Source organism: Acipenser ruthenus, chromosome 2, assembly GCF_902713425.1.
Source record: "Acipenser ruthenus chromosome 2, fAciRut3.2 maternal haplotype, whole genome shotgun sequence".
Lineage (NCBI taxonomy): Eukaryota > Metazoa > Chordata > Actinopteri > Acipenseriformes > Acipenseridae > Acipenser > Acipenser ruthenus.
The window spans coordinates 96,298,000-96,311,485 of NC_081190.1; the positions used below are offsets into that span (position 1 = coordinate 96,298,000).

General features: G+C 36.7%; 1 protein-coding gene across 1 annotated transcript in view; it reads right to left on the reverse strand.

Moving 5' to 3' along the window:
* Positions 1-2,334: 2,334 nt before the first annotated feature.
* The window catches only part of LOC117409327 (programmed cell death protein 4-like), a 35,436-nt gene continuing 24,284 nt past the window's right edge, over positions 2,335-13,486 (reverse strand). Inside the window, exons 10-12 of the mRNA XM_034015197.3 lie at positions 11,396-11,506; positions 8,548-8,687; positions 2,335-7,057 (exon numbers count right to left, since the gene is read on the reverse strand). Coding sequence (XP_033871088.1) covers positions 7,006-7,057; positions 8,548-8,687; positions 11,396-11,506 — 303 coding nt within the window. The 3' untranslated portion in view covers positions 2,335-7,005. The remainder of the gene's footprint in view (positions 7,058-8,547; positions 8,688-11,395; positions 11,507-13,486) is intronic.

Sequence of the window (13,486 nt, forward strand, 5' to 3'; positions counted from 1 at the left end):
GTAAAGTGCAAACATTTTGTTTCATATTACAGGAGCGTTCATTGCATTCGCACGACTATGTTCTGACAGTGCCGGATACAAAACTTCCCAGTATGGCTTCCGGTTCTTCTGTTTCCTTTTGACATCAGAGCTGAAGGAAAGCTGCGCTTGCGCATTAAAGTGAAAAAGAATGAATTTCCCAGTGTACCTGTTTGCATAATGCCTGTCAGTTTCCTTTGGATACAACAGAGCCGTTACTTCTAGTTAAAACCCAACTTCAAAGCAGATGTTGTTTTGGGATTATTTATATGATGGAAAAGGTCTAATACATTAGTCTGAGAACTACTTGCCAATGTTTCTTCTTCAGTCCACACTAATTAATAAACATTGTATCTGCTTCCAAGAGACCGGGAGACCTGGTTTGAGGCAACTTTGATGTATCACATCCCAAGTCTCCCCTGGTGTGCCTTGCAGTGGCCTGAAGTCTCCCAAAACACGAAGTGGCTTTGTGTTGCCTCAGTGTAAGACTCCTATATTGCACAACATTTTTCTAAGGGAAACCAAAAGGTTTCATTTGAAACAAAGATGGACAACACAGGATTTGTTGTCAGCTTGTCCTCTTCTCACAGAAACCTCCACAAGTCCAATGCCACAGAAAATAGCTGTAGAAAATTATCAAAAATAAGTTGAATTGTGAGCGAATTATCATAAAAAATATATAGGATGAATTTGTTCTGGCCAACTGTGAGCACTCAATTAGTTTGACACAACAGTTTTGATGTTCTCATACACCCTCTTCAGACCCTGCGTCCATTACAATGGACGTCACATGGCAGCTTGTATTTTTTTGCTTTTTGTAACAGTTAACACCACTTGAACCCTCAAGTCCATTTGATTGGATGTTTAACAACCAATCAAATGGCAGTATAGCTCTGCTTGTTGTCATTTGAAAAAAAAATCCACCTCATTGAAGAGGCATGGCAGGACACAGCCGAAGTAAGGCACATTTTCAACAGTTTTATTCACATTTATAGATATTTGTGCCAAGATTTAATAGATTTAAAAGATGGAACATATTAATTAAAGTTTAATATCAAATGTTTGAACGCAAGTTTTTACACAGGATTTTTTCAAATATTGCCGTCAGAATATAAAGCCCTTGAACTAATCGACAATGGAAATATCTCTGTTGACATTTTGGGGAGCGATGAGGAAGATGGAGATGGAGATGCTGCTAGATTTCCAAGAGCTGGTGAGTGTAGAAAGTCAGTTAGTCAGTTAGGAAGAAAAGTCAAATTGAAAAATAGTCATGTTTTAGTATAATCACATAATATCACATATAAGATAAATAAAATAATATAAAATGTCACATATAAGGGTTCAACAGCAGTAGCTCACCCTATGTCAACCTGCGGTTGTTCACATAAGCACTCCATAAATGCTCATATATTGGTTACTAACATGTTATGTATGGCTTATGAATGTGTTATGAAGTTGTTATTTAAGGGCTAAAGTGTTCCCAAAAAGCCTATATAGATACATTAAGGAATATATGAACAGATGGCCCGTTCTAGCAGTATGTTCCCAGTGAGATGTTCGAGCTGATGACAACAATGACTAACATCTATGCAAAACAAAATGCAGTCAAGGGGTATAAACATGCATCAGTTTCTGAGATTGAAGTCCTTGTCGGTTTACATATGGCAATGGGGGTACTGGGTTTGCCAAGAGTGCGAATGTACTGGTCCTCCAGTATCAATATCGGACTTTTCCGGGATACCCTGTCTTGTGACCGATTTTCCAGCTTCACTCCAACCTGCATGTGGTGAACAACAATAAAGCCTCCTGAAGACACTGATGTGTTCTACAAGGTCAGACCACTCTGACTCCATAAGGAAACGCTGTCTAGCGCTGCATTTGGAGGAAGATCTCTCTATTGATGAGCAGATTGTGCCTTTCAGGGGGAAACTTTCTGTGCTTCAGTATGTCAAAGGGAAGCCAGAACCATGGGGAGTCAAGGTGTATTTCCTCTGTGGCCTCTATCAAGGTGCCACGACAGAGCTCTCTAAGCAGAGCAATATGGTTTTAGGACATGTATATATGTATATATGATGCTATCATATGATGTTGATATTTTACAACTGTTTGGACCCGATGTCCATTCAGATGAACAAAAAATTTAACAATTAAAGAGTTTTGATTTAAAAAAAAAAATTTGGATTCAGTCTCATTTCTGGTTGCATTAAGGATGGGGAAAAAGGCATTATATTTTTCACAACCTTGGAACATAATATAGGTCTGAAGGGGTTAAACATTTAACAACTCTATTTAAAAAATAAAATAAGACCCTGCACACTGGGATTAAATTATTTTACTCAAATAATTACTTTGTCCCAAAATGTCAGCACAACTGTAAGCTTGCAACAGAAAAAAAACAAAAACAGAAATAAAGCTGTTTACCATTAACAAAATTACAAACACAGCTCTCTGGGGCTACGGTCCGAGGGGCAACCACTACACAATACCAGTGTAAGGAGTATTGTGTCCCTGAATTTGTTCAACACGTAACATTTTTTTTATTTAACAAAATGTCAGAAAATTACCCAACATTTCTGAAACGCTGTAAAAAAATATTTGTTACAAAAACACAATCTTTCAAAAGGATGACCAGGTATGTACACCAAAATGATTGCTTACTTTTAAAAAACAGATTTTTTGTGCCTTCTTGTGCTTTCTGACATAGTTTCCTTTTGTTAGGAACTGGTTTTGGACCTGATGAATTTCTTTATTAAGAAACTCTGCACGTCAAGTTATAAACAATGAAAGCTCATTCTTAAAAATGGTCATTAACCCTTTCAGTCCTCTTAACGCCATATGTTAACATGATGTCAGAAATTCTGTTGGAACCTCACAAGACTCCTAGGTCCCAGTCTGACGTAGGATATAAATATGTCATCACGTCTGTTATCATGTATACTCAATAAAGGGGTTCCTTCAGATGGACTACAAATATTTCAGGACTGATAGGGGAAGTAGACGGATAGGAAGAAGGAAGCAAAACCTAGTCATCCAAAATCCCTAACATACAAAAGTTAACAATACCGGTATACAGTCAGCACTCACATATCCGACCCTATAAAATTTAGACTTCAGTGACGGTTAAATGCATATCTGATTATTTCATTTTGGCCCGTTCCAACCCTTGTATCTTTTTTGTATTCCCTGAAAAATGGACAATATCAAAAATACATATCTGAAAGGACTTTGTTTTAAAATAAGTAGGCTTCTATTTAGATGTACTGTATTGGTTTTGTTGGTACAGTACTATATTTTTAACAGAAGTAGTATTTTAATTCAGAACGATATGATTCTGAAAATATCACTTGCCAAAACTAAAGAGACAACACGTTAACTGTAATACAGCACATACTTTTAAATCTGGTGCGTATTGTAGCAGTATGTAAAATTCCCTATAAACTACCTAAAAGCAAAATGAAATCTAAATGTTATTCACGCACAGAACTGCGTAAAACATAAAAGGCAATGCAATTTAGCAAAACCAAAAGATTAAAAACAAACAAACACAAAAACATAGTTTCCTGAATTAAAACAGTATCCAAAGTCAGTATTCAAAATTGCAGAATACAGTGCTCGATAAGGCCCTAATGTCACAGTTCACTTGCAAATTAAAATACACAAAAGCAACAAAAGATCAGATAAAAAAAAAAAAATTATATATATATATATATAATGTCACAGTATCTAAAACTGTTTAATGATTAACTGCTACATTACCATAGCTTGTTTCGTTCGCTTTGTTTTGGCTGCATTTTCGTCAGGTGAACCTGGAGGAAGCAATTTGTAACTGCACAATACAAGACAGACTGATTTGGCATTAAAGATTTTTTTTTAATTTTATTTATTTATTTTAAACGCGGGCTGCGACAGATATTCAGATAACCTGTAACATTGAAGAGATGGACGTTGTATGGGAAAACTTGTGATGGAGTCGGAATTCGCATGCGACGGGTAAGTGCATTCATTTTATATATAGAATAGGATTGACTTTATTCTTAATACATGGGCGGTAAAACATGACTGACGTGTATCTGCGTAACGGATATCCGAGTGCTGACTGTATAACATTCTGTGTCAACATATTTTTTTTCAAAACAAAATAATATGGGCAACAACATAAAACTATATACTTTATTTTTCGTAACCTTACTTTTGGCAAACCATTGATCATGGTTCAAATGGTTCCTTCAAACCACACCGAGTAAATTTATATATATATATATATATATATATATATATATATATATATATATATATATATATATATATATATATATATATTAGTGACTGGCTTTATACTACATGTAGGATTTATTTAATTATTCTATCAGCTTTAACATGCTTAAAGAAGTTGCATCAGAAAACACAACTGAGCACCCACATAAAATGTGAGGTCATCACCAAGAGATAAGGAAACACATATAACTGAATAGCCATGTATAGATTAATGCTTGTTTTTTTGAGATTCTGTTTCACATTCCATTGAGGTGTGTACAGGATTTCAGCAAAGGGTCACACCACTAGCAAAAGATTGTAGCTTATAAAAATGGGCAGGCTAGCTTGCTTCTTATGCAGAAGTATGCAATTGGGGAAGGGGGGCAGTTAGTAGCTTGAGTGAGCAGACTAGTAGATTGGCATAGGGTTGCACTGAAAACATTGTTTTGTTGGGGTAGACAAGGGATGCATTTGAAGTAGTTTTTATCATGAAACAGCTATTTTTTTTAAAACTGAATGCTAAACATTATGCATCATTACCACATCCCACACACACAGGTTGAAATATGATACTGTGCTGGCATCACTTTGGTACATTCAGGATTCTTTTCTGCTCAATACAGCAGTTATCAGTCAAACCTAAACATTGTCTTGAAGATAATAAACAGAAATATTGTAATATTGTAGCTGCCTGGATATTGTGACAACAAACCTTGAAAGAAAGATGAGGAAGAGCAACTACCAACAGTGGTACAGAGAATTGGTACCCAGGCTGCAGGAAGACTCAAAAGAAGTTCCAGGGAACCACTCAATTTAAATGTAAAGCAACAGTCATACAAAGAACACGCGAGCCAAACATAAATCAAACAAATTAACTAGGATAAAATCTTTATCAAAAATCTTTGGCTTATACTAAATGTATTTAAAGCCTTTTTTTATTTATCTGTATTTAACACAAACATGTGTTAACATTCCTTTTTATTTTCTGGATAAAAACTAATTTGAAGTCTTACAGCAGCTCTGGTTTACAGATGAAGAAATCACAAGATGTTTGAATGCAGTATATTAAGACTGGCATTGTAAGTGTTTAACATGCGTTTACTGGTAGGAATGAAAAGCTTCCAGAACTCTGGAGTCAACTACAACCCATCAGCAACATACACCGTACAGGAAGTGCTATGAGCAGTCTTTTCCTAGAATCACATTATTGAGAAGATGCAAAATGCTTGCAGGAATCTTACATTCTGTAAAGAGATTGTTCTTTTCATTTCAATTCATTATCTTTTCACTTCAAGTGAAATACTTCAATAAATTGTACTCGCTGTGCATTTCCAACAGCTACTTAAGTAGCTATTGCACACCCGCGTTTTCAGTTGTTACAAACATTTTATTTACTTATTTAACCAGGAGATTCACCCATTGACACCGAGGCCAGATTTACAAGGGGGTCCTGGAACTTGCATTCAGACAGGATATTTCCCTTCCTAGGTCATATTACCTCAGCAATGCCTAGGGGGTCAAATCATGCCCCTGGCAGCAGACCATGTCAGACATTAGGGGAAGCAGCTGGTTGATGACAAGAAAGGTTTTGGAGTGGAGAAAGTCATGCATAAACATGTGCTGTTGCTTGGCAACATAGATGTCAGGTAAGTTGCCATCACCTACATCTGGTAAGTGGTTGTTAGGAAACGGTAAGTGCCGTACTCTGCTTCCCTGCCACAGTTTCAAGGTAGACTAAATATAAACAGGATGCTAAAAGTAGACCACCACCATGCGGCCGAGGTTCTTCACAAACCTCTTACCCTGGTCCCTAACTGAATGACAGGAGCATTTTAGAGAAACAGTTTTAGGAAGGGTCCCAAGTAATATAAAACAACTAAATGACTTAAGATGTTTTGTTTTTACTTTTATGGCGTTTGCAATTGTTCCAAGGGGTTTCCACCCTATTAGCTGTTTCTAATTTTCTTTTAGATGAACTCAGCCAAGCCTACAGAATGCTTACTTACCCCTGAATTCTGTAGTACAGTTCTGTACAGTAAAGTACTTGAGAAGGTCACTACTGCTGTGCCCACATGAAATTTTTTACTCACATGGAAACACATGGAAACTCTTCTGGATCTCAGATTACTACCAGAAAACGCCTATTTTAACATTAAGTAATTTAACATGAAGTACCACCTTTACACGTACACAAGTAGATAGATGCTTCAGCCAGGACCTTAGTGAGTACAAGTCCCCTTGACTTGATTACACTGATGAAGGTACTAGCCACAACGTTTATCTACTTGGCTTAATTTCTTTTAAGTTTTAACCTAAGTTAACATTATAATCATCAGATTGGTTCTGTATTAGTACTTTTTTTTTTAACATAGTGAATGGATACTCAAATAACATGCAATGAAAAACACAAAGGACAGTCAATAGTGCAGAAAAAAAACATGAAGTCCCTGCCCCACCTGCCTCCTTTTGTACAGAGCATATGGAACGACAAACTCAGATATATATATATATATATATATATATATATATATATATATATATATATATATATATTTAGCATCGCCACTTTTTCACGTTCCCCTGAAAGGAAGCATTGCCTTTTTCTTTGCCGCTGCTGTGAAGGGCTGGGGTGGGGAGGGGGACGGAGTTGGGGAGGGGTGCTGGGTGTCGGCTGTCTTTGTGATGGCTCCCCCCCGACAGCTAGGAGAGGCACAGATGTGCTCTGGATCTGTTTTACTGCTTGATGAGTCCGCCGTCGCCCTCACTCACAAACCGCTTCCGTCCCCTGGTTGACCAGAAAAATAAACAAACGGTTGTAACAGCTTTTGTCACTGGTATGAGGTTAGCCTGACATGGCAAACATTTATTAGGCCATCTACATTAATTTAAAAAAAAAATTGAAGGTACACACACACATAATACATAGACACCCCTCTCTATATATATGTATGACACAAGTGTGCATTTCCTGAAGACAAGCCTCTGAGGATAATGGGTTACTTGCACAAACTTACACTATGTAATGCTGTAAAGAGTTACAAATTGGTAACTTTCAGGTACAGTGCAGTTAACCACCCAGCTGCCCATTTATTTTGGCAATTTCCATGTAAAAATGCTCTTTTTTTGCAGATTTTTCTTTCTTAGACCTCAAATAAGCAATTTGGACAGTTTCCAAAACACTTTTTGCTATATTTTCTTTTAAATACACTTTTATTGTGATTATGATAAACGGAAATACAGTATTTCAATAGAACATAAATAACAAAACAACAATGTGTTTACAATTGTAGCATTATAATATAGATCATAACCATTTTTTTTCAAATGGCAGCATTAGGCAGCATACCTATATAATTATAAATACCTTTTTTTTTTTTTTTTTTTTTTTTTTTTACAGTGGCAGCATTATAATACTTGTGCAGGCATATCAATTTTTAGAAATTGTTTTTTGTGTAATAGATTTCAAAGCAGACACACTTCAAACTTTCATCAATGCTAACGTCTTTATCTAGCACATACACATCAGAAAACTTGAGTCCCAAATTTTCAATCACACCATGTACAGTACCTTCCCCAGTTTCAGACAAGGGTGTACAGTGCTGTTATATGAATTATTATCTGTGAAGTGTAACAAATAATAAATCCAATCCTGACAAGGCTTCCTTACAATCTGTAACACCAACAAATAAATAAAGAAATCTCCTCGTTTTATTGAAACGCTGAATTTCAAATTGCAATACTTTTAGTACTGGTTTATGAAATTGCTCAACATGTTGACCAGTAGCATAAAAAAGGGATGATTCTAATAGTTTTGTACGTAGAGCACAGCGCAACATTAAGGCTATTCTGTTTGGTTTCTCCTGCTGATCAAACACTGGAGCACCATGTTGTGGGAATATTCTTTCGAGTTTCGTTCTCAAAAGCGTTCAGAACGTCTCTTGGATGAAGTATGGACAGATGATAGTATCGACATGTGCCAAAGTTACAGCTCTAGAGCAGATATAAACCCATGCTCCTATATTTTGACAGTGTATTTATATGCAGGAGAGATTAAGCATAACACACTTCAGACCAAGCACAAACAATTAAATCTTACTTACTATGTATTATCTGGGGTCGGTCAAACATAAAATACATTGCTGTGTATGAAACCATAATTTCCTATCATAAGGTTGCCATGTGTACAAATACATACACATATGCAGTACATTACTACAATGAAATCCCACAAAATACAATGGTCCCAGTCCATAAGAAAGCGTGTTGGATACTCACCTACAAGGACAGGCATCTCTAAGCTGTTTGGTTATGACGGTCTCCTGGAAACAGAGATCCACAAACTTCTCCATGATGGTGTGGGCATGAGGTACATCCAGGTTAATGTCAGGCAGCTCATCATACACACGCTGGAATCCCTTCAAGACAAGGCGTGTATGCGTTAAGTTCCTCCGCGAATAGAATGCCTGCCTGACTTTTTTTTTTTTTTACAGAAAAAGTTGTGACCATTTAAAATAATTTGTTTTGGTCTCAATTCTGTGAAAAAAGGTATATGAATACCAACAGCACTTCAATTCAGTTCTCTTTGATGACATTTAGGGGCATAGTCACAAAACGTTTACTCCCGGGTTAGATTTGCATAATTTTTTTGAAAAACGGAAAACACACTGCTTATGTTACAGAACTAAAAAAATTAAATACAGAATATTATGCACGTTCCACTGTATTTAATGTACTATTTCATGTATTATGCACTTTCCACTGTATTTAATGTATTATGGATTGTGTTTATTCATTATTATTTTTTTTACTGTATAGCATGTATTATGCATTTATCTGTAAAGTTGTAAAGCACTTTGTGATGGTGGTCCACTGAAAGGCGCTATATAACAGATTGATTGATTGATTGATTGAATAACAACAACAACAACAACAACAACAACAACAAAAACAAAGGTGCATGTAGAATCTCTTCAATTATTGTTAAGCAATGTGGTCAATGCTTTGTGTATTTGGCCATTGGTGTATAAAATTTGCATTATAAACAGACCTGCCAACCTTGACATTTTTTTTTTGAGTAGCACTCTTTCATGCGGACATCTCGGGGGGGGGGGGGGGGCTGGTCCAGGGGGCTTCCCCCTAGAATTGTTTTAGGGTATAAAACGGCTAAATGCTACATTCTGGTGAGTTTTGAGTATGAATTTTTCAGTAAAAAAAAAAAGAGATTAGCTAGGATTGTTTCAGTTTACATTTAATTTGGTTTACCTTGGTATAGATGAATTTTTTTTAATTTATACCAACTGAAAATTATTTCAAGTACAGAAAATAACCATTTTTGTAGTATGTTTGTATTTTATTTACTGTCAAAACATAAATTGAAATGTATAAGCTTCCAAAACAGGGAAACAAAGCACTTTCAAAAAAGGAAAAAAAAACTTGTAAAGTCACTGAATCAGCACCAAATGTAATAGCTATCCACGAAGTTTGGAAAAGAAAGGAATCCAACAGGTCAAACTGCACTTTCAGATCTTGAATGTTTAGCTTCATAGGTGGCTGACTTGGCTTTCCTGAGCAAGGTGTCACTAAAGGTTTGTGTTTGCTGACATCATGACTTTGTTCGTTACCAGTGAACTTAGCATGTCTGTGCTCAGGCTGGCTCTGTGTTGGGTTTTGTTTTTGGTCACCAAGCTGAACACTCTTTCACAGTCAGCATTACTGTGGAAGATGACCAAAATGCCTAGCGCGGTAACATTACAGTAGTGCCCGATTCTTTTGTTCTGGACAGAAATATAAAGTTTCCTTCTACAGGATTCCTGCTGATCCAGACAGGAGGGTAAAATGGATTTCAGCGATTAAAAGAGAATAAAAAAAAAAAAAAAAAAGACTGGACCCTTTCGTTTGTAGTAAGCGCTTCATAAAAAGTTAATATCAGTAAGCATATATTGGTAGCTCTGATATTACGTTATTATTATTAGTCGTAGTAGTATTAAGTCCCACTTTAACACGCTTACTTGTATGGCCGTTTTTTTCATAAATATTTAGCTTTACAGTTAAACAGGATTAGACTTATGCGGGTCGGTGATTCCCAGTCCTTACATAAAAAAAAAAATATTTTACCGTTAACAAAATCCATAATGCTACATTAATGATCTTACTGAACTTCAATAAAAAAGCACAAACCAGCCGTTTCTGACTTGTTTAAAGCACAATGAAACGGCATTTATCTACAATGTAATTGTAAGCTACTTGCAAAGTAAACAGAAGCCTTATGTACCTTAACCCACATTAACAATACATTAACAACAGTAACAATGTGCTCATTTTTATAAAAATCGAATTTTACTGACATCCCTGTATGGCAACAGGCGTTTGTGAAAAACGGGACAACGAGCCAAAAACAGAATATTAAACTTAAATATTGTACTATATTATTATAATAAATGTTTGTACTTACTCCCTCGCCATTTTCGTAAAATCCTCATTCAGCTGTATTTTCTTTTCATGCGATGCAGTTATCTAAACCGAGCACGTTTTCTTTTTTTTTTTTTTTTTTTTTTTTTTTTTTTTTTAAACGCAAGTGGGTTTTTCCCCCAGACAAAAATGAATGCATAACTAATGCATTAATTAAAAAACAAAGGTACCGTAGCCAGTTTGAAATAAATAATTTCCACACAAGTCACAGTACTTCACACTCCCTCCAGTGTGTCAGAAACTGGCAGTTGAAACACAAGCAAGTCAGCTCAACAAAGCCTGACAGGCTACAGTAGAATGTCAGTGATTCTACAAAGAAACTGGGTGGTAGGAATTTCTGTCAGTCAACCCCTTTTTTTTTTTTTTTAAACGGAGGTTGGATCGTCAACTAAACTCAAAAGCTGATTGGTTATTCTATCACCTAACTAAACTCAAAACCTGATTGGTTAATCTATCTTGCTTGCCTTGCCCTAAAGCCGGCCTGACGTTAAATGCAACACTTTCTCTAACTACAGGCAATGAGTGAAATATGGATTACGTATTTTTGCACATAATCTCTGATAAAAGCGTACCCGCGTATTACCAAATCAAAATGCGTAGCAGATACGCAAAATGCGTAGAGGTTAGCAGGTCTGTGAAAGCACATTGCACTTACTCTGTTCATCTGGTCAATGGTGATGAGCCCGGTTTCCCAGAACACTTTGAGTAGCTTCACCATCATCTTCACAGCGGTCTCTCCACTGGACTCCAGAACCATCACCACAGCCTGATCAGAGGAAACAAACAAACTAACTAAACCAACACAAAACATGGGCTCTTGGCAAGGTGGCAACAAATGTTACTGAATGAAAACATATGCAGCCGTGTAACTGGCATTGATAGCTTTCAATAAAGTACAGTTAAATGTGTCTTTTGCACTTGAAACACTGAATTTTACTATAATGAGATGCACTGTTGTTACAGATTCTGACCCGTCGCTGAGCGGTTAAGATGCCTGCTTGCCGTGTGTGTGTGTGTGTGTGTGTGTGTGTGCGTGCGTGGCCGCTGGTCTTCACACTAAACATTACTGTAGGTACTTCAAGATTAGTGCTAAACATTATCAGTGAAACCAGCTTTAATGCTCTCCCTCCCCCTGCCCCCTCCTCAATAAAGACTACAGTGCTCTGAAAAGGGAGAATTAATGTGCACAAGAACGTCAGACAGAGCAGTTTCCAAGGCTATTTAACCCACTGGTTTAATGCAATGGATCCACCACCCACATACTCATTCATTTTAGTTTACACAACCTGGAATAATGTAGATGAAGTTTGGTTTGGAACACTACAGATATACATTGGGCCTTAGGCTATTTGGCTCTCAAATCGTACAACCTCAGCAAAAATACAGTCATTGATTTCACACAATAAATGTCATTATAACCCATTCACACAGGGGATCAGAACTTCAATACATTCTATAGTTTTCCAGACTTCCAGACTGAATCAGGTGAAGCCGTTACATTATCAATGTTTATGGGCATCAAGCATTTATTGGGTTAATATGGCATGCTATGAGTAAAATGCTATTAATTTGGTATGAGATATGTTCTTGCTGAAGTAGGACTTTTACAAGTTTAATCTCAGGTCTTTTTTCTGCAGTGTAAACGCAAACGGGTGACTCTCAGCGGTCTGAAAAACGGCCAACTAAAGACGTGGCTCGGCGCCGTCTTCGGTCTTTAGAACGGCTCACACACGACGCGAGTGCCGCTCGGCTCCTCCCCCATGGAATCTAAAACAGGAAGAAACTGCAGTGCCGTTGCAGCGTCACAAAAAGAGACACAAGCATCCTGAAGATTTGACTTTATTAACTGTTTATATTGGGGAGTATTTGTAAATATCTACGTTTTACTATTAAGTTGTCGTCAGAAGTGTACATACCCCAGATATCCATACACTGGGCTATGTAAACTTTTGATGATAACTTTTTTGCTTTGTTAAACAGGTGCAGACACTGGTGTAGTTATTTGAGTATATCGGCGAGAATTATTTTAAAAAAAATGCTATCAAAAATAATTTTATCCAAAAACTATCCTGGATTGTGTTTTTCCCAGTTATTTTATTGTAAACCAGTTAGTTATTGGTTTAGTTTCACACTTTAACACACCGTCTTTTTTGTTGTTTGTTTTTATTGTTATTTAAATAAATAATTTTGATTGTATCCATGATTAGCTTAAAAACACAAAATCATTTTTTTAGTTTGTTTGTTTCTGACTACCGCAGCGTGAAGTGGGGAGAGCAAGAAAGCAGAGCTGTCATAGCGTTGTAGGGCGAAACTCAAATCCAGAGTGCGCCAAGCGGAAACACAAATGAATACATATACAGAGAAATAGCGGCAGGTCTGGCGAACCAAGATCTGTGCAACTCCCATCATGTCAGCAACCAGGACCATTCACCCCCAACCTCTACCCCTCACAGGAATTTACCAGAACAATGAACGTATACCTGCCCCAGTGCCAGCATCACCTCACACCTGGCATTGTCTGTGAAAGCTGCCTCTCAAGCACTGTAGAATAGAGAGATCTGTGCAATCCCCTCTCTGCACTTTTTGATTACAGTTGATCTGTTACACAATTGCGTTTTACATGTTATGTTCTAAGTTTTAAATAAAGATTGTGTTAATTATTTGCGGTCCCTGTCATTTCATTTTTTTTTAAAGGAATTAAATGTTTTTAATAATTACAAACAATTTAGATAGTGTACTTATATAA